At 36.2% G+C, this 23,434-nt stretch overlaps 1 protein-coding gene across 11 annotated transcripts in view; it reads right to left on the bottom strand.

Annotated features, from left to right (window-relative positions):
* fhip1b (FHF complex subunit HOOK interacting protein 1B) overlaps nucleotides 1–23,434 on the bottom strand; it is a 287,627-nt gene that overhangs the window by 101,288 nt on the left and 162,905 nt on the right. For 2 of the 11 annotated variants that reach the window (XR_007934743.1, XR_007934742.1), the window contains exons 11-12: nucleotides 22,476–22,638; nucleotides 9,700–10,753 (exon numbers count right to left, since the gene is read on the bottom strand). The exons of 8 other annotated variants lie outside the window; for them this stretch is intronic. Coding sequence is in view for 1 of the 3 variants with exons in the window: in XM_051926175.1 (XP_051782135.1) it covers nucleotides 22,476–22,638 (163 nt within the window). In the remaining 2 variants the exon portion in view is untranslated. The remainder of the gene's footprint in view (nucleotides 1–9,699; nucleotides 10,754–22,475; nucleotides 22,639–23,434) is intronic. One more of the 11 variants, XM_051926175.1, reaches the window with a different exon arrangement.

Below are 23,434 nucleotides of genomic sequence, written 5' to 3'. Positions count from 1 at the left end.
ATGGAATTCCCAAGGCAGGGTTGGTCTCAAAGATTACCCAAGGTCTGACCAAAGTTCTGCATCTTTGCCATCATAGAATTAATCAGAATGGAGAATCAAAAAATGTTGATGTATAAAACATTATTAGGGTTCATTGTGGGTCACTTCAATCCATTCCTCATGTAAAAGTATACATAAGCAAGTTCGGTGTATATTGTTGGGTCAGAATGTTTTCTACTGAAAGGAAGCATCACCACATGAAAACTTCCAAGAAGTAGATCAAGATAATGAACTTGGACCAAGAGAATTTAAGAAGTAATTTATAATGAAAAGAAACTTAAATACATCACTATGTCACAGACTCCAAACAACACTTCAAATGGAATCGTTGTAATTCTCCATTATGATAAAAAAATTCAATTGTTTATGATGGTGAAAAAGACAATAATTACATACTGTATTGATATTGATTGCATATTAATATTATTGTGGTATTATTATTGAATACATGGTTCAAAATTTCCACATAATCAGTATTACACCGACTTGCTTTGGTGTTTTCTTTTATTGGGAGAATGATACAGACTGCAATAATTATCGGTCAATTTTTGATCCAGCAGGTCTAAACTTTACTTTTATTAAATCAGCATATAACTTAGAGGAGTTATCTTTGACTCCAGTATGTCTTTTAAAATACACATTAAACCACTATCTAAAACCTGTTTTTCCCAGCTTGAAAATATTGAAAAATTAAGGCGATTTTCAAATAAGCAGACTTAGAAATTAATTTACTGTCTTCTTTCAGGCAGAACTGGCATTATTCACAGATTTTAAATGCTTTCAATCTGTAGCTTTCAGTTAATTCAAAATACTGCTATAAGAATCAGTCCAAGAACTAGAAAGTACAGCCGCATAACAGCCGTTTTCTAATCCTTTCACTGGCTTCTAGTTAAGTGTTGGGTTGATTTCAAAATTCTCCTTTTAACACATAAAACCTTAAATAGCCAAACCTACTTACTTAATTGAACTTATCAATACATACATACCAGAGTGTATGCTACTGTGTCAAGATGCCAGTCTACTAAAGATTCTTCTTCTTCTTTCGGCTGCTCCCGTTAGGGGTTGCCACAGAGGATCATCTTCTTCCATATCTTTCTGTCCTCTGCATCTTGTTCTGTTACACCCATCACCTGCATGTCCTCTCTCACCACATCCATAAATCTTCTCTTAGGCCTTCCTCTTCCCTGGCAGCTCTATCCTTAGTATTCTTTTCTCAATCTACCCAGGTTCTCTTCTCTGCACATGTCCAAACCAATGCAATCTCGCCTCTCTGACTTTGTCTCCCAACCGTCCAACTTGAGCTGACCCTGTAATGTACTCATTTCTAATCCTGTCCATCCTCGTCACACCCAATGCAAATCTACTGAAGATTCCAAGGATTAATTCAATAAATGTGGAAGGTTAAGCTTTTACCTCCAGGGCCTCAAAGCTATGGAACGATCTGCTGGCTTATACTGTATAAGAGATCCCTATTTGGCCCAAGCCGACAGGAATTTTTGCTTTTCTTTCCCCCATTGTAAATTGTCCAAATTATGTAAGTGGCAACATTAATGGACATCTTTTGTTAGCATCCTTTCAGTTTGAAATGGCTTTGTTTTACTGTAAAGTCACAGGTATCTTTATGTGTGTATTTTATGTAATTTAACCTGTGAACTTGTACAGTGCACTCAGGGAAGAGCGCTATATATATATATATATATATATATATATATATATATATATATATATATATATATATATATATGTGTACAGTATATAAAAGAAAGAAAAAAAAGAAACAGAAACTTATTGTTCAGGGTCTCAAACTGATATCCCTTTTTTCTCCAGAGTCTAAAATGCATTACATTTTCTCATTATTAGCACATTCACAGTAAACACATTTTCATATTGTTCATCAGAATTCCCTTGTAGTTCAAGAAAATGCTTCTAACCTAGATGTATACATGATACTCTTTCGACTAACACCTTTACCCACCACTATCATCATACAATTAGTTTTAAGTACCTCTTATGCCACTCATTTCTGCCTTCTAGTTTCATTTCTATTTTCTTTGTCTTGAAAAAAAGACAACTGCCAGTGATTGCTGCTACTCCTACTTACCCTAATGGTAAACACCTAACCAAATTTAAAATTGTAGTGTGCATTTGTGTTCAAAGAAAACAGTTCAAGAGGAATGATTAAATTATGACAAAATACAATTAATATTTTGCATAACAAAACATGCATATGTGATTGCGTACATAGAGACCCAAGGATGAACAACTTTTGAGACTGGGCAGTGCAACACACAGCTTCTCTCCAGACATCCAATTGCTTCTGGTAGCACAACATCTGCAAAGGCAGCGGCACCTGCTGCTAAACTGGTCCAATAATTCTCATCTTCGCCAATAGTTAAATCTTCTAGAAGGCTTAACTCTACAAATGATGGCGCCGACTGGTGTGGCTGGCCGTCTGATCGTCTCGCTAATCTATGTTTTATCTTTTTTTTTTGTATTAGTTTATCCCAACAACCACTGTCCTACGATTGTGATTCTTTACTTAATATATTTTCTTGCTTGCTTTCCTCTCAATTTTCATCTCCTGTTGAGATATTATGTGAACCTCCACCTTTGTTTTATTCATCTGCTGACTTCTTCACCTGGATGCTGGTGTTTACCTGTATCAGTGAGCTGAATGCCTCTCGGAGATGCAAACGCACCCACTGCTGACGTGGAAAAAGAGCCGGTATTGCTGTTAAACAATGCCGACTCAAGTCCCAGAGCTTGGTTTCCTGATGCCTGCAAGTTGCCTACGAACCGTCTTCTCCAGCACAGGACTCCATCCCTGGTTCATGGGCGCTGGATACCGGATTTAATTTCTCCATCTCAAGGCGGCATCACTCTTCCTCGGTGTGCTCTCGGGGAGTAAACGCTGCTAATCTTCGCACGTTCACTCATGCTCATCCCACAGTGAGCTCTTCTACTTCTATCAAGGCTGCTCTCTTGAACTTGAGATCAGGGTCCAATAAAACTTTTATTCTGCAAGACTTTATTATCTCAAATAATCTGGATTTCTTTTTCATGACTGAGACCTGGATTGTAAATGGTGACTCTTCATGTTTTACTGACTTGGTACCATCAGGTTATTCATTTTTAAACTCTCCTCGTCTGACTCGTCGTGGTGGGGGCATTGTCACGGTTTTTAAAAGTATGTTCTTGTGTCAGAGCCTTACAAGGGGTCCGTTTAGTAGCTTCGAACTGTAACTTTTCGAAGTTTGCAGCTCCCCTTCTTTGTTGTTTGCTGTGGTTTATAGACCTCCTGTAATTAATGATATATTAATTTCTGAATTCTCTGATCTCCTGGCTGATATCACCCTCTCTCATGATAAAGTTTTTATTGTTGGTGATTTTAACATTCACGTTTGTTGTCAATTGAAACCTTTGGTTAATGACTTTTTATCACTATTGGAATCATTTCATTTTATTCAGCATATTAATACGCCAACCCACTCTCTCGGTCACACCCTCGATCTCGTTCTTACATGTGATATTTCAGTTAATGATTTTGATTTATGCGATGTTTCTTTTACTGATCACTTTTCTATAATGATGGATTTGAATATTTCTGTAGATGTCCCTACTACTAATTGTGCTTCACGCTGCTCTCGCTTTTTAATTTCTTCTATTATATCTGATTTTAAAAACATATTCTCTAGTTTTAATGTGCATGTCCAATATGACTGTATTGATGATTCTGTCTTAGAATTTAATTCTTCTTGAAAAACGGTATTAGACTCAATTACTCCACTCAAGACACGCTGTAATAAGGGAAGACCTGCTGCCTGGCTAAATGAAACTACGAGATCGTTGCGCTGCGCCTGTCGAACTGCAGAACGGTGTTGGAAAAAAGATGCTCTGATTGTTTCTAAACAGATTTTTAGGACTTCTCTATTCAACTTCCAGGTTGCAGTTAAGAAATCTAAACATGATTTCTTCGCTGATTTAGTTTCCCGTCATTCTCAGAATCCTAGGGTCTTATTTAATGCAATTAATGCGGCCATTCACCCTCATTCTATGATGGGATTAAATAGCACTATTCTTTCATGTGAGCAATTTCTTTCTTTCTTTCTCAGTAAAATTGATAAAATTCGCTGTGGTATTGTTCCAACTGACTATGAACTTCCTACTGTTAATCATGGTATTGTATTCGAATCTTTTGATCATGTCTCACTTTCCCAGCTAAAATGAACTATTAACAGCCTTAAACCAGCACCAAGTCCTGTTGATATTGTACCACCGCGCCTCTTAGTGGGAGCCTTTGATGTTTTGGGCTCATCTTTACTAGCCATTATCAATGATTCTATTAGCGCGGGGGGTTGTGCCCTCATTTTTTAAACATGCTGCAGTGCGTCCCTGTCTAAAAAAGGCAGAATTAGATCCTGGAGTTTTAGCCAATTTTCGCCCGATTTCCCAATTGCCATTTCTGGCTAAAATACAGTATTAGAATTATTTATAATCAATTGGTTGATCACCTTCACTCCAATAATTTATTTGAGATCTACCAATCTGGCTTTAGGCATTATCATGGTGTTGAAACGGTCCTCCTTAAAGTATTCAATGACATCTCTATTATTACTGACTCAGGTGGCGCTGCAGTCCTTCTCCTCCTTGACCTGACTGCTGCCTTTGACGCTATTGACCATGAGATATTGCTGGTGCGGCTTGAACATCTTGCTGGGCTTAAAGGGGCTGTTCTTAACTGGTTCAGGTCATATCTAACTGGTAGACACTTTTCAGTGACTTTAAATTCCTCTTTTTCGTCTAGTGCTCCTCTTAAATGTGGTATTCCTCAGGGAACCATTTTGGGTCCTATCTTATTCTCTATACCTTCACCATACTGGAGCTATTTTTAGGAAATTTAACATTTCTTTTCACTGCTATGCTGATGACACACAGGTTTATATTCCCGTCTGCAACTCTGCAATAAATCAACTACACAACTGTCTTTCTGAACTAAGATCCTGGATGGCTAATAATTTTCTTGATCTGCATCAATATAAAACGGTGGTGCTTATAGTGGGTCCATCAGCTAAAGCCCAAATTGGTCTTGGACTTCTCGGCTCTTTCTCTGTCTTTTGCAAACCTAAAGTCCGCAATCTTGGTGTTATCTTTGACAGTAACCTCTCTTTTGAGAAACAAGTTAATTCTGTAGTCAAGAGTTGCTTTTTCTAGCTTCGTCTATTAGGTAAGATCAATCCTTTTTCATCTTCTAGGGATCTTGAGAAAGCTACTCATGCTTTTATCTTTTCTCGCCTTGATTACTGTAACTCGCTGTATTCTGGGATTAGCAAATCCCTGATACACAGGTTACAGTTGGTCCAGAATGCTGCCGCTCGCTTTCTGGTTGGGGCAAGAAAGTATGACTCTGTTTCTCCAATATTAACTTCTTTACACTGGCTGCCTGTCAATTTTCAAATTGATTTTAAAATCTTATTGCTAGTTTTTAAATCTTTACATGGGCTTGCTCCTGCCTATTTATCTGAACTGTGTGTTTTACACCAGCCATCTAGAGTGCTTAGATCTTCTGGTCAGTTGTCGCTTGTTGTCCCTCGTACCAAGTGTAAAACTAAGGGGTACAGGGCTTTTGCAGCTGCTGCTCCTCACCTGTGGAACTCTTTACCTCATCACATAAAGGAGTCGTCTGCAACTGAACTGTTTAAAACAAGACTAAAGACTCATTTCTATTCACTTGCATTCCGTGACCTTCAGTAATACTGATGGTTTCCTCATTGTGATTATGTAACATTACTTCTATTTATTATTTATTTTATGTTAATTTATTTTATTCATGTTAATTGTATGTTTTTCTTAATTCTATTATTGTAAAGCACTTTGGCCACAGCATTCCTATGTTGTTTTAAATGTGCTATATAAATAAAGTTGACATTGACAAACGTATGATAGGAAACTAAGCAGAAGAGTGCATGCAATTTCTGAGGGTCCATTCTTTCACATTATACAAACTTTTTAAAAGACACACTCTCACACATTAGGTTGCCTTTATTTGTTGTGATCAATAGCAGAACTATCTTTGCCAGACATCTTTTTCAATATTTGACACTTTGTGCTGGAAATTCACTGCCATCGATTCCCGAATTCAATTGAATACTGGCTGCTCGAGAGAGTGCTGCCTGTTGTGCAGCACCATGTTTGCTGTATTTTCATGGACTGAAGTTTTCTTAGTTTTTACCAACCCTTTCTTGACTTTGAAATAAAGTGTGTGTGTTATAAGCTTTAGGAGTGCTAATTTACCAGTCACAATAAGCTCCAAGAGCACTTAAAACAAAATGCCCATTAGAAGGGGATATCACCTGTCAAACAATAAAGGCAAACACAAATAAAAAACACGAATCTGAAACTCAGCCAGGGAGGAACACTTGCTGAGACATGACAGTGGGACTGCAACCACACTTGAAGCTGACTCTTTCTTCTTTCTCTCTCACTCTCACTCACATACACACGCACACACACACACACTGTTTTTTTGCAGCAGAAGTACAGTGATTTGGTTTGTCCTTTAGTTAAATTTATGTCATGTTGCACTAATTGGCACTTATACCACATATCAAAGGACAAAAACCTCTTGCTGAGATATCAACTGGTATTCATCATACTAGACATCAAGTGTCCCCCCCCCCCCCCTTAGGATACTGAATCTGCAGAATGGGGTCAGCATGTGGGACTATGGCCACTAAATTCCATCTGTGAGCAGGTACGACAAGCAGTGCATTATAATGGTGTTAAAATTAAGTATTTATTGTACTTACATGTTAACTGGTTGGTTGTACCCTGTATGTTAATCTGCTCAAATGATCCTGGATAAGCACTCAAATGTCACAGGCGAGCAATATCTTAGGTCAGGAGAGCAAGGCTAAGAGAGAGACATAAAATGAAATTCCCCAACCCATATCCCCCAAAACAAGTTGCAGTAGTAGTCAAGGGTCTACTTGATCAGCTGAGCAAGAGACATTTTCTTTAAAAAAAAAAAAAAGTATTTACTTCCAACCCCGAGGCCCCAGGTCTGTAGCCAGAGAGAACCTTGAGCCATTTCTCAATGGCGACAGTCAGGCAGTATTGCAAGTTAAATAAATTAACACATACAAACTTTACTAAATTAATTGAACATACTAAGACAATTAGGAATGTAAGAATGAGAACAGACAATTTATTTTGTTGAATTTTTACAAACAGAAAATATTTCCATGTAAAGAGACAATGACAAAAATAGGAACAGCAAAATGAACTGTGCAAAATCAAATATAACATGCAAAAGAAATGCAATATTTCATCAAACCCTCAACATTTTATGGAAATAAAAATGCTTCCAGCTTTACCCTCCGAACCAATCAAATAAAACTAGGAACAGTTAAGGTCCACTCTGTACTGTACTGAATTCATCCAGCTGACATGTCCCTAAAAAGAGCAGAAAGAAAAAGACTAGAAAATACCCAGCAATTTCCTACAGTGGCATGCACATCCCAGACAGACATCCAGTGACTGGAAGAGGTTCACGTAGTGTAAAGGTGATGCAATATGGTTTGAATGAACCAGTCAAGCTAAAAGGTTTGTTTAAAAAGGAGGTCTTTGAATTGTACTTTAACAGCAATCTGTTAAATCTCAACCTGAGAAGCAGAAGTTCCTGATGTCAGACAAAGAAGCACAATAACTATGGGCCACATAGGCCAGATTTTTCAATGTTCTTATTTATATTAACTTTTAAATTTACTGTGCATGGGAGTGGCACCTATCACTGAACAGTCTCAGAAAACTCAGACACTGTTATCTGCACTCACCAAAATGTGATTGTTCTCAAAGATAAGTGAATGCAGAAAAGTTTCAAAGGTGTCTGTAAAGAGAACATCTGTCCATAGAAATTGCTGGACTGGGATTAGCTAGACCATAGACGTTATTGCTAAGTCAAAACATTTATAAATTAATAAAACCATTCCCTTTTTAGTTACAGTCTTTGACTTACTTTTATTTTAAATATATAAAAATAATTCTAGCAACATTCATTTGTGTTTTATCTTGTTGTATACATTATTTACAGATTACACAAATGCATCAAGTGATGCCAGCATGATTGAATAATGGAAATGAGTTGCATAGATTTCAAAGAAATGGAGATAATGAGATGTTGTCTCCTTTTTAACACACGCACCAGAACCTACAGAATGTGCAAATTAAACAATTAGGTAAAATTCAAATATATATTTTTTTCAACAATCAACAGTACAATAATCCAAAATTAAAGCACAGCTCCTTTCAAGCAAGCCCAATGGAGCAACACTGTAAATAATATGCCATAAACCACACCTCATTGATGAAATAAATATGTGATATTTAAGAAATTAGTATTTCAATTTAGATCATGAAAAATAGATTTACAGATGCAGTTTTGTCTTAAAATAATGATAAAAAACAAATATAAGCAAATAATTTCTTAGGGTTTGTATAATTCAGATTTACCACTGAATTACACTTCTCGAAAATACTGAATGTAAATGCCAAGTAACAAAACTGAAAAACACTCAAATTTAAATACAGTATATCCCAAGAAATATAAACAAAAAAAATAAAATGACTGAAAGAGCTTGCTGTGATGAGTTGGGATCTCTGACAGAACCAAACACTCTAAAAGACAAGTGAACAATAAGGCCCTGAGTGGAGCTCAGTCAATGATGATGAAATACAAATAGAAACACGTTATAAATCACTGCATTCATAACTTTAAAACAATTAATTCCCTTTCAATCCTTTTTTTCATTCATTCACTCTTACATTAATTATTTAAAAATCAAAATAACCTGATAATTTAGAGTGAGAAACACAAGTGTTCAATGCACTCTGTGATACCTATGCAGATATGATTAAGAGCTGGCATTGGTCTGCTTTTTAGTGCTTTAAACCCATTTCTATTCTCCATTTTATAGTCAACTAGCACCGATAATTTAAACAAATTCTCAAAAGTGCCACAGAAATTAATTAAATGACATACTGGTAAACAATGGGGAAATATACTTTTTGGAATATACATTTACATAGTAATGCCAAAAATTCATCTTAAGAACAGACATAATACTTAATGCGTATTATACTGTGCAAGTTTATTTTTTCTAAAAATGATCAATGAACAATTATTGTGTAAATATAAATATTTTAAAAAGAAAAGCAGGGTTTTAGTTTTTAATATTTTTCAAAACATCTCAGATATTATATATGGAAATGCATGATTTGAAAACAGTAATAAACTAACATTAGCTATGTAGAAATACACGGCTGCTGCACATAAACTGTACAAGCATTTCACATAAAATTGATGCGTTATAGAGGAATTTGAAAAATGTAAATCAGAATGCACAAAATGTGATAGGTAACTAAGTACACATCACAGAGAAATGCATCAGTTTCAATTGATAATAATTTTTGAATCACTGACTTGTAATGTCTGTTACATATAGAACAGTACAAATGTCAATTAGGACTTTCATTTCATAGGGAGAAAATAAAATATATAAATGAAATAAATGTAAAGTCACAGAAAACTAAAGCTGCAGGTATTTAATCTCTCTTTAGGCAACCAAATTGTATTTTAAAGCCATTTTTTTTGTGACGGGTGACATGTTATTCTACCAATAAAAGAGGTTGTCTTTTTACTCCAGTTCCTAGTCTACAGACAGGTTGAGAAAAATATGCCAAAGCCACACAGACCTTTAAGACAGTGAATTCTACAACTAAACTGAGACACAGATATATTACTAGGACAACTCCATGTATGTAGAGATCACCCTGCTCAATACAGGAATGCAATGCTCTAGATTTCGGTTTTCGTACCTGCTAGAAATAACGAAACACAGTTAACCGCATTAAATAAAACCTATTACTGAGCCTTCTAGATATCAGTTGGTAGATAATATAGAAACTTACCAAAGAGCACAGTAAATTCTTGTGTTCAAAGACAGATACACAGACAGATGGCAAATAAAAGATATCCAGTTAAATGAAGACACATTTATGACTCTCAGGAGGAAGACAATAGAGCTTTCCAAAATGAGTCTATTTTATACTGATATGTTTAATTTAGATAAGAAAAGGTCCTCATTAGATTCCTAAAAGAACAAAGTCATTTGCGTACAGAAACAGTATCTTCCAATTCATAACAGAAAAGATTTCCTAAATCCTTCATATCTTACATTAAAAGTGGTGCTTCAAAGGCCATGATGGTATCAACTTTGCATTTAACAGAATCACGTAAGCCCATTCTTCCTTTACCATGCATGTGTCATTAAAAGTCTGCATAGCCATCCTGCATTACTGGCATAATGCTGTGACTACTGAATCTCAAGAATCCGTATTCTGCAAATTCAGTGTTATCACTCCTCTGTTTCTTGGTACAGTGGAAAAGGTGTAGTCACAGCATGCTCTTGAGCTAAAGCAGCTAGTTCCTTTAAAAATTCAGTAAAAATAATAGCACAGTATACAGCATTTTTGACACGTAGTGCTTCATTCTGTCGTTCCACTGTTCCAACAGCTGAGCCTCTGAAAAGGGCACTGTGTAGAACTTGTCCACCATCTCTCACATGGGCAAAAGCAAGCTGGGCAGCTTGTTTAGCTCTTGTAGGACTGTTAGTATGTCGCAGAATCAGTTCACCAAGGGATGTCTTTCGGCTTTTTACTAAAGAGGAACAAGAGATAAAATGGTCAAACTCAGTTTTTGAAATTTTTTGTCCAACAGAATTATCATTCAAATAGTACCGTGTCTGCAGAAATCCCTTTTGAGTTAATTATACCTGGTACATATTACGGAAAATGCTAGAAGGTGCTAGAAAGTTATTCATAGTTCTGTAAATTCTCATATATGATTTATTTGATTAAAGGACTTTTACTTTAAAAACCTAGAATTCTGGCTTACAACCAAACAATGTTTTTAAAAGACTACAAACTAGAGATGATGGGGGAAAAAAACAGCATAATATTAAGCCTACAAATCCCATTCCTGCAGCTTGCCACTGATCATAGTTTTTGAGTGTACCACCCAATAAATAAGTATGACAGGCGGCCATGGCCATTACCAGGCCAGGATGCCAGTTGGGTGGAAGGTCTGGGGAAAAGGTAATCTATAATACACTACCTCCCCCGGAAAGCTAGAGGGCAGCTGTGGCACCAAGGATTCCCCCAGGGCAGGCTGGGAGTTGGAGTTTGGCGTAGCCCTGTTGGGTTCTGTGGGTGCTGCCAGGGGAAACTGTAGAGCGCTTTATTGGGCTTTCACCACACCTGGGAGTGATTAATGAGCAACCTGGAACACTCCCAGGGCCAGCATAAAAGGAGCTGCCTCACTCCACTCAACGAGCCAGAGTAGGGAGGAAGAGGGACAAAGCTTGACCGTAGAGATGGAAAGGAGAAACGACAACAACGACGACGATGATGCAGCAGCAGAAGAAGAATAAGAATAAGAAGACAGAATGGACTGTATATTTGGTGCTCTGTGCTGTTGAGGGGAGCGAGGGAGACGCACTTCCCCTTTTGTAAATAAACAAATGTTATGCTGAAACTCGTGTCTCTGCTTGTCTGTATTGGGGTTGGGGTAGCCAGAGAGGCTCTGGTTTCCACAGAAGGTCTTACACTTTACTGAACAACATCACGTGAGCATGGGAAAGGTGCTATATAAATAAAATTCATCATCATTATCATTATTACTATTATTATTATTGTTATTATTATCATCAATGAACCAACTTTTATTTATTTTATTTATACCGGTATTTAATGTAATAATAACAATTTTTTAAAACTGTCTGAGGCTGCCTGTTAACCAAGAAGACAAAACAGCAAACAAATTAGGTAGAGATTCTTGGAAGATGTCTTGCATTTTATTGGTTAACCTCACCCACTGTCCAGTACAACGGCAAACACAATAAAATTTTTCCATTATCAGCACGTTATAAGAAGCTATACACTTGATAAGATTAGAGAAAAATAGACCAGATTTCTCAATTATAAATATATTTGCACCTTATATGCTTTTTAAAAATTTTCTATGCTATTTCTGTAATTTAATACAGAAGTGGTTACGCTTCTGCATACTGTATATGCTTACTTTTTTGTTTAGAACATTACACAGTTTTCTGCTAACTGAGCACCAGTTCATTTACTTGTTAAATATGGTGAACTGTTTTGTTCCTGTTTGATTCATCCATCATAGGAACAGTTGAAGATAACTGTTCCAAGTTCAGCAAGGGTGGCTTGACACCACGTATTAGAATTTAAGTTCATGTATATATAAAGGAGGTAAATCAAGATTCCAGGGAAATACTTGCCCAATGTCGAGGGATAAAAAGGCCAGATTAATCTTTTTAGTACATATTCACAATTAATTTCAATCCCTAGATGATCAGCCATAAATAAGTCAAGCAACCACAGAAAAAATTACAACTGGATCAAAGCTGTAATGCACAAGATATTTAATATATTAGTGTTTAAAAGTGAGGTTCTTCTATATAAGAATAATGAACAGAATTTTTAGTAACTCTATAGGAGTCTTGGCCTTTGAAAAAGACTCACAGCTGACGGTGGACCTGGAGAGACAGCTGAAATTCCCTCAGTATATTGCAGTCTTTTTCTTTCTGTTTTTACATTTCTATTTTCTTTGGACTGAATTTGAAGTAAACTGCTGTATCTATTATGTTATTATTATTTGCTTGATCAAGTAGTATGCCATTGTAATGTTCTACTTTTTGAGGAAAAAAGAAAAACTAGAGGCAGAACTGTAACAGAACAAAGTGGGCAACAGACGAAATGAAAACTTGTCAAAAATCCAAATAAATTCATGATGGAGAAAACACCATGATATGGTTTCAGTTGAATGACCACGTCAGAGCAATTGAAAAGAATCTTGTGCTGAATTTTATAAATCCTAGTTGATATCATACACCGGGCATGTTATAAATGTATTATATCATGGCATACTTGCCCCTCCATTTTTTATTGTATATTTTGTCATTGTTATTAATTTTTATTGTTATTTTGATAGGGATATTGCCGTATCATTTTGTTTACCATTTCTCAGACAGCCATTGCCATTTTGTGGTTTTATTTTATGGTTGCAGCTATACAGTTGATGGTGATCGCTTTGTGTTGCCCACATGTGACCAGCATTGCCCATGATGTCACTGTGTCACTGCTATAAAAGAGGTCAGAACACTCTCTGATGCATCCTTACCCAACTTTGAATAAAATAAATTTAAAAATTATTTTCTGCAAATATGTTAGTTGTGACTAAAAAAGGACATAGACCAGGAATTTTCATTTTGATTTCTGGATACAGTTTTTTAATTTAATGCATCATTCTTTGTTATTTTTGGTTTCTGGACCCACCAGCAACTTGAGTACCCTTTTGTCTAGTCCACATAATTATCAATTATCACATCCAAATGCAATCAATCAAAATTACCTTCTTGCTATTACCTTCTAACATCCATAGGAAAGGGCAGGATCAAACATGAGCGCTCTTGAAATGAAGAGAGTGTTAGTTAAGATAAAGTAACTACATACATACCAAAGAACACATTGAAACAGTTTTTAGAATCTCCCACACGTAAGCCCGAAATTCTCTAAACTGGGCATTTTTCAGGAGACCTTATAAAATACAAGGGTTTCTTAACCAAGGCAGACTGAACTTTGAGCAGCAGCCATAAACATACCCAACAGTAAGATCAAAGGATGCAGATTTCCCATTGGGATTAATAAAGTATCTATCTATCTATCTATCTGTCTATCTAAGGTTGCCTTTATCATTTCACTTCTTGAAGATAAGAAACCTAAATAAGCTTCAGCACTTTGTGATTCCAGCCATTCCTATTTTTAAAAGAATTTTTGATCAGCCTGAATAAAGAGGTCTGTCAATAAATTTTAAAATACTCTTTTGTCTTATTGTCATACATATTGATCTTCATTTCCTTGTCCTGTCATTCAGAATTACCTTCTAGCTGCTACCTTCTGACAAACATAATTGGACATGACTGACCTGTGAAACAAGAATTCCTGAAATATACAATATAATTTAAATGAAATGTCTGACTCCAAACCAGAGAAGAAAAATCTGTATGACTGATATAATGCAAACTCTAAATCTACCTGCCAAACAAAAAAAAGAGATTGTGTTAACTTCTTTGTTTTTTAATAAGGTTGCAGTACTTGTGCAAATAAAAGTTATATTTGATCATTGTTTCCTTTGTAATACATATTTTAAATAGTTTTTCTTCATTTACAAATTTATAATTGCTGCAAAGATTCATCAAGCTTGTCAGCAATGTTTTAATATGTCAGTTGCTTGTGGTGAACACACCAACTGTTAAAATGTGTACCAACATTCTATATGCTGTAAAGGTTGACATTTTTAGTTTGCAACATGGTATAACTTGGACTATGACTCCTATTTCTTATCAAAAAACATTTTTATTGTGTCATGGTTTTTTTTCTTTTAAAACTAAAATGCTTCAGTAACATGCTACTTTCATATATGAATACAAAATTTCTTTGTTCTTTTTTCACATGTACACAAATGACACAATACCGTTTACTTTCTTCAAAAAATAAAAGAAACAAGAAACTGAGAAAATTAAATGAAAATGTAAAAAATATGTTCCTAGTAAAAAAAAATCAAAGATAAAGGGGGTATAAAAAATAAGATACTATGTACTATGTAAGTACAGATTTCTCATCCTAGGTTGGTACAAGAAATGGCTGATGCGTAGGGGTATCATTCACTATTAATATCCTTGCAATGAGTCATCCTTGTGATCTGACAGCAGGTAGCACTCTTCAGAATGATCTACTACGTATTAAAACATAAAGAAGAGTTTAATTTTTATTTGATCCTGGACAAGTCACTTCACCTACTTGGGTTCCATTTGCAAATTACATATAAAAACTGTAATGTATGCTAATCTTCCCAAATGCATTTAAAATTGGTGATGTGTATCTATTGAAAAATGACGATGTATAAGACAAATTATCAAAAAAATGCTTCAAAACAAAAGAAAATTTTCAAAAGAAAATGTAAATATTGCACGCTTGATGCAACACGATGGCACACTGATCACTGTCTGTGTGGAGGTTTTACAATTCCCCTGTGTGTATTTTCTTAGGAAATGGATGTTCGCTCTTCTACATTCCAATAATGCTAGTTTAGGTGACACAAAGCTGGGCCAGTGTGGGTGTGCATGAATGAGGCTTGCAACTCACTATCTAGGATCTTTACCCTTATGACTGTTGTCTTGGATTAAGTGCCTTTAAAAATGCATAGATGAAGAAACTGGAAATCAGGTTCTATTTTTTTTTTGTAATGTATTTCAAAAAGGATAAAAAAATAATCAAACATTTTCATTTAAAGGCATGAAATGTTTTCATACAGCATTTCTAAACATTACGTTGATTTATTCAAACTTATGTAGCAGAATGTATTTTTGGTGAGCTTGTTTGAAGAAAAAAAAATGTTGGACAATTTAAGATGTGACACTTGATCTCAAAAATGTTAAGTTTAAACTTGGTACGAGCAGACTGTAAAGAGCAGTGAAAAACATGCATGAATTTTATTTTGCTGTTTTATCATACTATCATTGCATTCATTGTAAACTTCCTACTTGTGGATCTGTTGAGCTAAGATCTTATTAGCCTTCCCTCCGTGTTCATAGTAATGAGGTCGGAATTAGTTCTTCTGCTTCTTTTGTTGTCAAAAGGTTGAGTTCTGATTACAAAGTCTGTCTTTTCCTATAAAGTGCTTCATTTGGAGACATGACATATTCTTGATCTATTCTGGCAATTTCACTGATTAACTCTGACGCCTTCTTGGTTTCCAACTTATTTTTGTGGGACAGAGATGAAATAATCTGTCCTTAAAAATTCATGATCTCCATTTAAACAGTATCTACACATAAAGGTGATATAATATAATAAACATTATGCCATATTTACGTTTTATAGTTTATTGTATTTTTTTGCATGTGTAAGTAGTAAGTACACCACTACAATACTTTTATAACTACCTCAAATACTTCAAATTAGAATCAGGTGCACCAGATCAGTTGCAAATGATTAGAGCATCGTTAGAGATGATTTTGGAGGAACCTGTCTTATTTAAACCTTGGCCATTTAGCTTAGTTTGCTCTTTGTTGTTGAAATGTACAGTATGTCCTCACCATGTCTAGATTTAAAGAATTCCCTGAGGCCTTCAGAAAGAAGATCAGAAAGAAGATCACATATGTCTATGAGCCTGGTAAGGGATTTAAAAAGATCCCCCAACAATTGGAAATCAATCATTCTACTGTCCAGAAGATCAACTGCAATTGAATAAGATTTTAAACAATTATCAACTTGTCCAGGCCAGAATGCTCCAGCAAGTTCAGCCCAAAAGCAGAATGTAATATACTGAAAGATGTCTCCAAGAAACCAAGAATTCCATCAGGGAACCTGCAGGTAGCAATTGCCACTACTGATGTGAAAATGCATGAGTCCATTACAAAAAGATTGCCAAGATTAGATCTATAAGGTAGGTGTGCTGGGGGACACCTTGGCTGTTCTGAAAGAAAATCAGGGCAAGACTAAAATTTCTCCATTAAAAACTAGGCAATGACCAGGACTTCTGGAACAAAATGCTCTGGATAGACGAGGCAAACACAGAGATATCTGGCCATAGTACCAGAAGACATGCTTGTTAAAAATCAAAGACCGCATTTGACCAGAAGAACCTGATACCAGCTATAAAGCATGGTGGTGAAAATGTTATGATATAGGTCTATTTTGTTGCATCAGGCCCTAGGCAGCAGACCATCACAAAATCCACTATGAATTCTTCATTGTACCAGTGGGAGCTTGATAATAATATGTCAAAAGATTGATGCTGAACCAAAAGTGGACCTTGGAACATGACAATGACCCTAAACTTACTAGTAAACTCACCAAGGAATGATTGAAAAGAAAGAAATTGACAGTTCTGGAATGACCAAATCAAAGCCTGGATTTGAATCCCATTGAGAGGCAGTGAGGGGATTTAAAACAGGGTGTGCAAGCAACAAACCTCTTAACAAGCTATATGAGCCAAGAGTGTACTTCGTTTTTCCATAGACCAAAATGCCACACTTTATTTGTTCACTTTTTGTTTAATAAATTAGTACAAAGTTAAATTTTCTTTTCTTTTTTTCCAGTTATATGACCTTTATCTAAAGATATGTCCAAATATGTTAAAAATATTTCATATTCTTTTTCACATTGCTGTATGTGCAATTCACAATAAATAAAGTTACAATTAAATAATGTTTGTTGTGACACTATAAACAACCACTAGAATAAGTTTACCAAATTAGATAAAATTAGGTTTAAAATCTGATTTCATATTGTCTACACTAGGAATCTAACTAACTAATCTAATCTAACTAGGACAACTAACTATCCACTATGAAATATTAAAGGTTAAAATAACAGAATACAATAACACAGTTCGTCTTGAGAGGCGCTATTATTTCTCTAAGATTATAAATAACAATGCTAGTAATCCCAGAGTCTTATTCTCGACGATTGATCGTCTGCTAAACCCAGGTAACTCAAAGAAATGCCTCCAAAATACTTCCAATAAAACCTATGAGGCTACTGCTGTATTTTTCAATCAAAAAATTAATGATATTAGAAATAACATAGTATATCACCCCAACACTGAGGATCCTCTTAAACCCCAGTGCTCCATTACAAACAAATTAAATTCTTTCACCAGGATAGATTTACCTGATTTACATAAAATAATTTCTCAACTGAAACCCTCCACCTGCGTCCTTGACCCAATACCAAACAAGTTTTTTCAAAGAAGTATTGGGCGTGCTAACTGATAATATTCTTGACATAGTAAATTCGTCATTAGATATGGGGGTCTCCCCAGACTGTCTTAAGACTGCTGTAGTTAAACCCCTACTTAAGAAAAATAATCTTGACTCCTCTGCTCTTGAAAATTTTAGACCCATCTCTAACCTGCCTTTCTTAAGTAAAATTCTAGAGAAGGCAGTCATTATGCAGTTAAATGACCACCTCAATAAACATGCTATTCTTGATAAGTTTCAGTCGAGTTTTAGAACAAATCACAGCACAGAAACTGCGCTCGTTAAAGTATGGTAATTTATGGTTAGTTGTGGTAATTACAACTCAAAGACACATGATATCCTATACGGTGTTCCACAAGGCTCTATTCTGGGTCCGCTGCTTTTCTCAATCTACATGCTTCCGTTAGGTCAGATTATCTCAGGGAACAACGTGAGCTACCACAGATATGCTGATGACACACAGCTGTATTTATTAATAGCACATGATGACCCCGATTCTCTTGATTCACTAACACAATGTCTTACTTGTATTTCTGAATGGATGAATAGTAATTTTCTAAAGCTAAATAAAGAGAAAACTGAAATTTTAGTGATTGGCAATAACGGATACAATGAGGCTAATGAAACAAACTGGATACATTAAGATTAAAAGTCAAGACGGAGGTAAAAAGCTTAGGGGTAACTGTTGACTGTAATCTGAATTTTAAATTGCATATTCATCAGACCACTAGGACAGCATTTTTTCACTTAAGAAACATAGCAAAAGTTAGACCTCTTATATCATTGAAAGATGCTGAGAAATTAGTTCACGCGTTTGTTTTCAGTCGACTAGATTACTGTAACACACTCCTCTCAGGACTACCCAAAAAAGGCAAATCGATTGCAACTAGTGCAGAATGCAGCTGCTAGAATCCTAACTAGGAAAAGAAAATCCGAGCACATTTCTCCAGTTTTGATGTCACTACACTGGTTACCTGTGTCATTCAGGATTGACTTTAAAATTCTGCTTATGATTTATAAAGCCTTAAATAATCTTGCCCGATCTTATATATCGGAATGTCTGACATATTCCAAATCGTAACCTTAGATCCTCAAATGAGCGTCTCCTTAGAATTCCAAGAGCAAAACTTAAAAGAAGTGGTGAGGCGGCCTTCTGCTGTTATGCACCTAAGATCTGGAATAGCCTGCCAATAGGAATTCGCCAGGCTAATACAGTGGAGCATTTTAAAAAACTACTAAAAACACATTATTTTAACATGGCTTTCTCATAACTTCGCTTTAATTTAATCCTGATACTCTGTATATCCAATTCATTATAATAACTATTCATGGTGGCTCTAAAATCTGTACTAACCCCTACTCTCTCTTCTGTTTCTTTTTCCAGTTTCTTTGTGGTAGCAGCTTGCGCCACCACCATCTACTCAAAGCACCGTGATGTTCCAACATTGATGGATTAAAAGCCAGAAGTCTGCATGACCATCATCATCAAGTCCTTCCATGAGAACCTTAAATACAAAGAGGACTATTTCATTTTTGTTAGGTAGAATGCCCAGTGAGGACTGGGCGGTCTTGTGGCCTGGAACCCCTGCAGATTTTATTTTTTTATCCAGATGTCTGTAGTTTTTTTTTTTTTCTGTTCTCCCTGGCCATCGGACCTTACTTTTATTCTATGTTAACTAATGTCTTATTTTAATTTCTTACTTTGTCTTTTATTTTTCTTTTCTTCATTATGTAAAGCACTTTGAGCTACTTTTTTTATGAAAATGTGCTATATAAAATAAATGCTGTTGTTGAATCATGGTGATTCCATCCAGTTATACCACTGTAGGTAGAAATTTCTTACAAATAGAACTTTGGAACAATTGTAAGGCAATTCGTTCCTAGATACACTGGTTACATTTATCATGACTATTATTTACATATGATAGCATCAAACAAGGTTTGTTTTGCTGATAGCTCTGGCAAGTATATACAGTCATGGCCAAAATTATCGGCACCCCTGGAATTTTCCTTGAAAATGTACTATTTCTCCCAGAAAATTGTTGCAATTACAAATGTTTTGGTATACACGTTTATTTCCTTTATGTGCATTGGAACAACACAAAAAAACAGAAAAAAAGCCAAATCTGACATCATTTCACACAAAACTCAAAAACCGGGCTGGACAAAATTATTGGCACCCTCTACTTAATATTTGGTTGCACACCCTTTGGAAAAAATAACTGAAATCAAGCACTTCCTATAACCATCAACAAGCTTGTTACACCTCTCAACTGGAATTTCCGACCACTCTTCTTTTGCAAACTGCTCAAGGTTTCTCAGATTTGAAGGGCGCCTTCTCCCAACAGCAATTTTGAGATTTCTCCATAAGTGTTCGATCGGATTTAGATCCGGACTCATTGCTGGCCACTTCAGAACTCTCCAGCGCTTTGTCTTCAACCATTTCTGAGTGCTTTTAGAGGTATGTTTGGGGTCATTGTCCTGCTGGAACACCCATGACCTCTGATGCAGACCCAGCTTTCTGACACTAGGCCCTACATTGCGCCCCAATATCTTTTGGTAGTCTTCAGATTTCATGATGCCTTGCACACAGTCAAGGCATCCAGTGCCAGAGGCAGCAAAACATCCCCAAAACATCTTAGAACCTTCACCATGTTTGACTGTAGGTACTGTGTTCTTTTCTTCGTAGGCCTCATTCCGTTTTCTGTAAACAGTAGAATGATGACCTTTACCAAAAAGCTCTACCTTGGTCTCATCTGTCCACAAGACGTTCGCCCAGAAGGATTCTCCTGGCTCTCCTGCCATAGCGTTTCATTTCGTTCAGATGTCGACGGATAGTTCGAGCTGACACTGTTGCACTCTGAGTCTGCAGAACAGCTTGAATATGTTTTGAAGTTGACTGGGGTTGTTTATCCACCATTCGGACTATCCTTCGTTGCAGTCTTTTATCAATTTTTCTCTTCCGTCCAAGTCCAGGGAGATTAGCTACAGTGCCATGTGTTGTGAACTTCTTGATTATGTTGCGCACAGTGGACAAAGGAACATGAAGATCTCTGGAGATGGACTTGTAGCCTTGAGATTGTTGATATTTTTCCACAATTTTTGTTCTCAAGTCCTCAGACAATTCTCTGCTCTTCTTTCTGTTCTCCATGCTTAACAACAGAAAGGTTGAGACAAATGTTCTCCATTTTAACTGGCTTCAGGTGTGATTGCTATATTGCCAGCACCTGTTTCTTGCCACAGGTGAGTTCAAACGAGCATCATATGCTTGAAATAAAACGATTTACCCACAATTTTGAAAGGGTGCCAATAATTTTGTCCAGCCCATTTTTGGAGTTCTGTGTGACATGATGTCAGATTTGGCTTTTTTTCTGTGTTTTTTGTGTTGTTCCAATGCACATAAAGGAAATAAACATGTACAGTGCATCCAGAAAGTATTCACAGCGCATCATTTTTTCCACCTTTTGTTATGTTACAGCCTTATTCCAAAATGGATTACATTAATTTTTTTCCTCAGAATTCTGCACACAACACCCCATAATGACAATGTGAAAAAAGTTTACTTGAGGTTTTTGCAAATTTATTAAAAATAAAAAAGCTGAGAAATCCCATGTACATAAGTATTCACAGCCTTTGCTCAATACTTTGTCGATGCACCTTTGGCAGCAATTAAAGCCTCAAGTCTTTTTGAATATGATGCCACAAGCTTGGCACATCTATCCTTGGCCAGTTTCGCCCATTCCTCTTTGCAGCACCTCTCAAACTCCATCAGGTTGGATGGGAAGTGTCGGTGCACAGCCATTTTAAGATCTCTCCAGAGATGTTCAATCGGATTCAAGTCTGGGCTCTGGCTGGGCCACTCAAGGACATTCACAGAGTTGTCCTGAAGCCACTCCTTTGATATCTTGGCTGTGTGCTTAGGGTCGTTGTCCTGTTGAAAGATGAACCATCGCCCCAGTCTAAGGTCAAGAGCGCTCTGGAGCAGGTTTTCATCCAGGATGTCTCTGTACATTGCTGCAGTCATCTTTCCCTTTATCCTGACTAGTCTCCCAGTTCCTGCCACTGAAAAACATCCCCACAGCATGATGCTGCCACCACCATGCTTCACTGTAGGGATGGTGCCAGGTTTCCTCCAAACGTGACGCCTGGCATTCACGCCAAAGAGTTCAATCTTTGTCTCATCAGACCAGAGAATTTTCTTTCTCATGGTCTGAGAGTCCTTCAGGTGCCTTTTGGCAAACTCCAGGCGGGCTGCCATGTGCCTTTTACTAAGGAGTTGCTTCTGTCTGGCCACTCTACCATACAGGCCTGATTGGTGGATTGCTGCAGAGATGGTTGTCCTTCTGGAAGGTTCTCCTCTCTCCACAGAGGACCTCTGGAGCTCTGACAGAGTGACCATCAGGTTCTTGGTCACCACCTGACTGATAATTCTTTTTTGACTAAATTCAAATATGTTCACATGAGGTTCTGGCTGCTGCTGCAAGTTGCAAAAAGTTTAATACTTATTTTCTTTTACCTCCTATCCATACCTACCTAGTGTTTCAGATCTTCGTAAATTTGGCAGAACAGTGGGTGATTCGGCCCAATCCACTTTTCCCCGTGCCACTAGGTACTTTCTGGCTTTACGTAACATTCCAGGAAAATCCTCTTGTGTAGATGCAAAGACTTCAATCTTGTTTTTTACTGAGCCCAAGACCTAGGAAAACGAATATTGGCCTATTAATAGAATATCTAATCCTTATTAATACCTCAAGTCCATCAGCATAGAGATTAAACATGATATGAACTCGATCAGCATTTTGAAAAACATATAAAATTTGTTTATAATTAAAGTCATATGCAATAAATATGAGCACTGGCATGTTAAAAAAAACTATGTAATCATACAATTACTCTTATTTTGCATGTCAACAATATGTAAATGGAAAGGTGGCTAATTGTAGTTCTAGTGTTTCCAGGTGTGCCATGTTTGATGAACTAAAGAGGTTATAGGAATTCTCCACCTTTAAAACTTATTTACTCAGTTTCATAAAAAATGCATATGCAAAGAGAAGCATACATAGCTAATTTACAGTAGACAAAATGTGGGCATATGACACAAAAAAATATGTAATCATTCAAATTGGATTGTCAAAGCAGCAAAAGAGCTCTACTAAACAAAGTTATTCAAGTATAATATATATGAGACTTTATCATAAAATTACAGAAAGGACACATTTGTGCACTGCTCCAACGCTTCAAATTATACATCACAATAATTATCTGAAAGACATGTTACCCAATTTGTACCAGTTGCTTGTATTTTTTTATTTATTTATTTTTTTAAACAAAGACATTTAAACTCTGGGTTCACATTTGGGGCACATTGGCATGAAAAGTAATGACAATTTTTTGCTCTACAAATTGTTATTTTATATTTTCTCATATCACATAAACCCTACTACTGCCATAAACGAGACAGCAGTACTCTCCTTCTAAGAGTTTTTTCAGGT

Source organism: Erpetoichthys calabaricus, chromosome 4, assembly GCF_900747795.2.
Source record: "Erpetoichthys calabaricus chromosome 4, fErpCal1.3, whole genome shotgun sequence".
NCBI classification, from domain to species: domain Eukaryota; kingdom Metazoa; phylum Chordata; class Cladistia; order Polypteriformes; family Polypteridae; genus Erpetoichthys; species Erpetoichthys calabaricus.
This window is presented reverse-complemented; position numbering and strand designations above follow the sequence as displayed.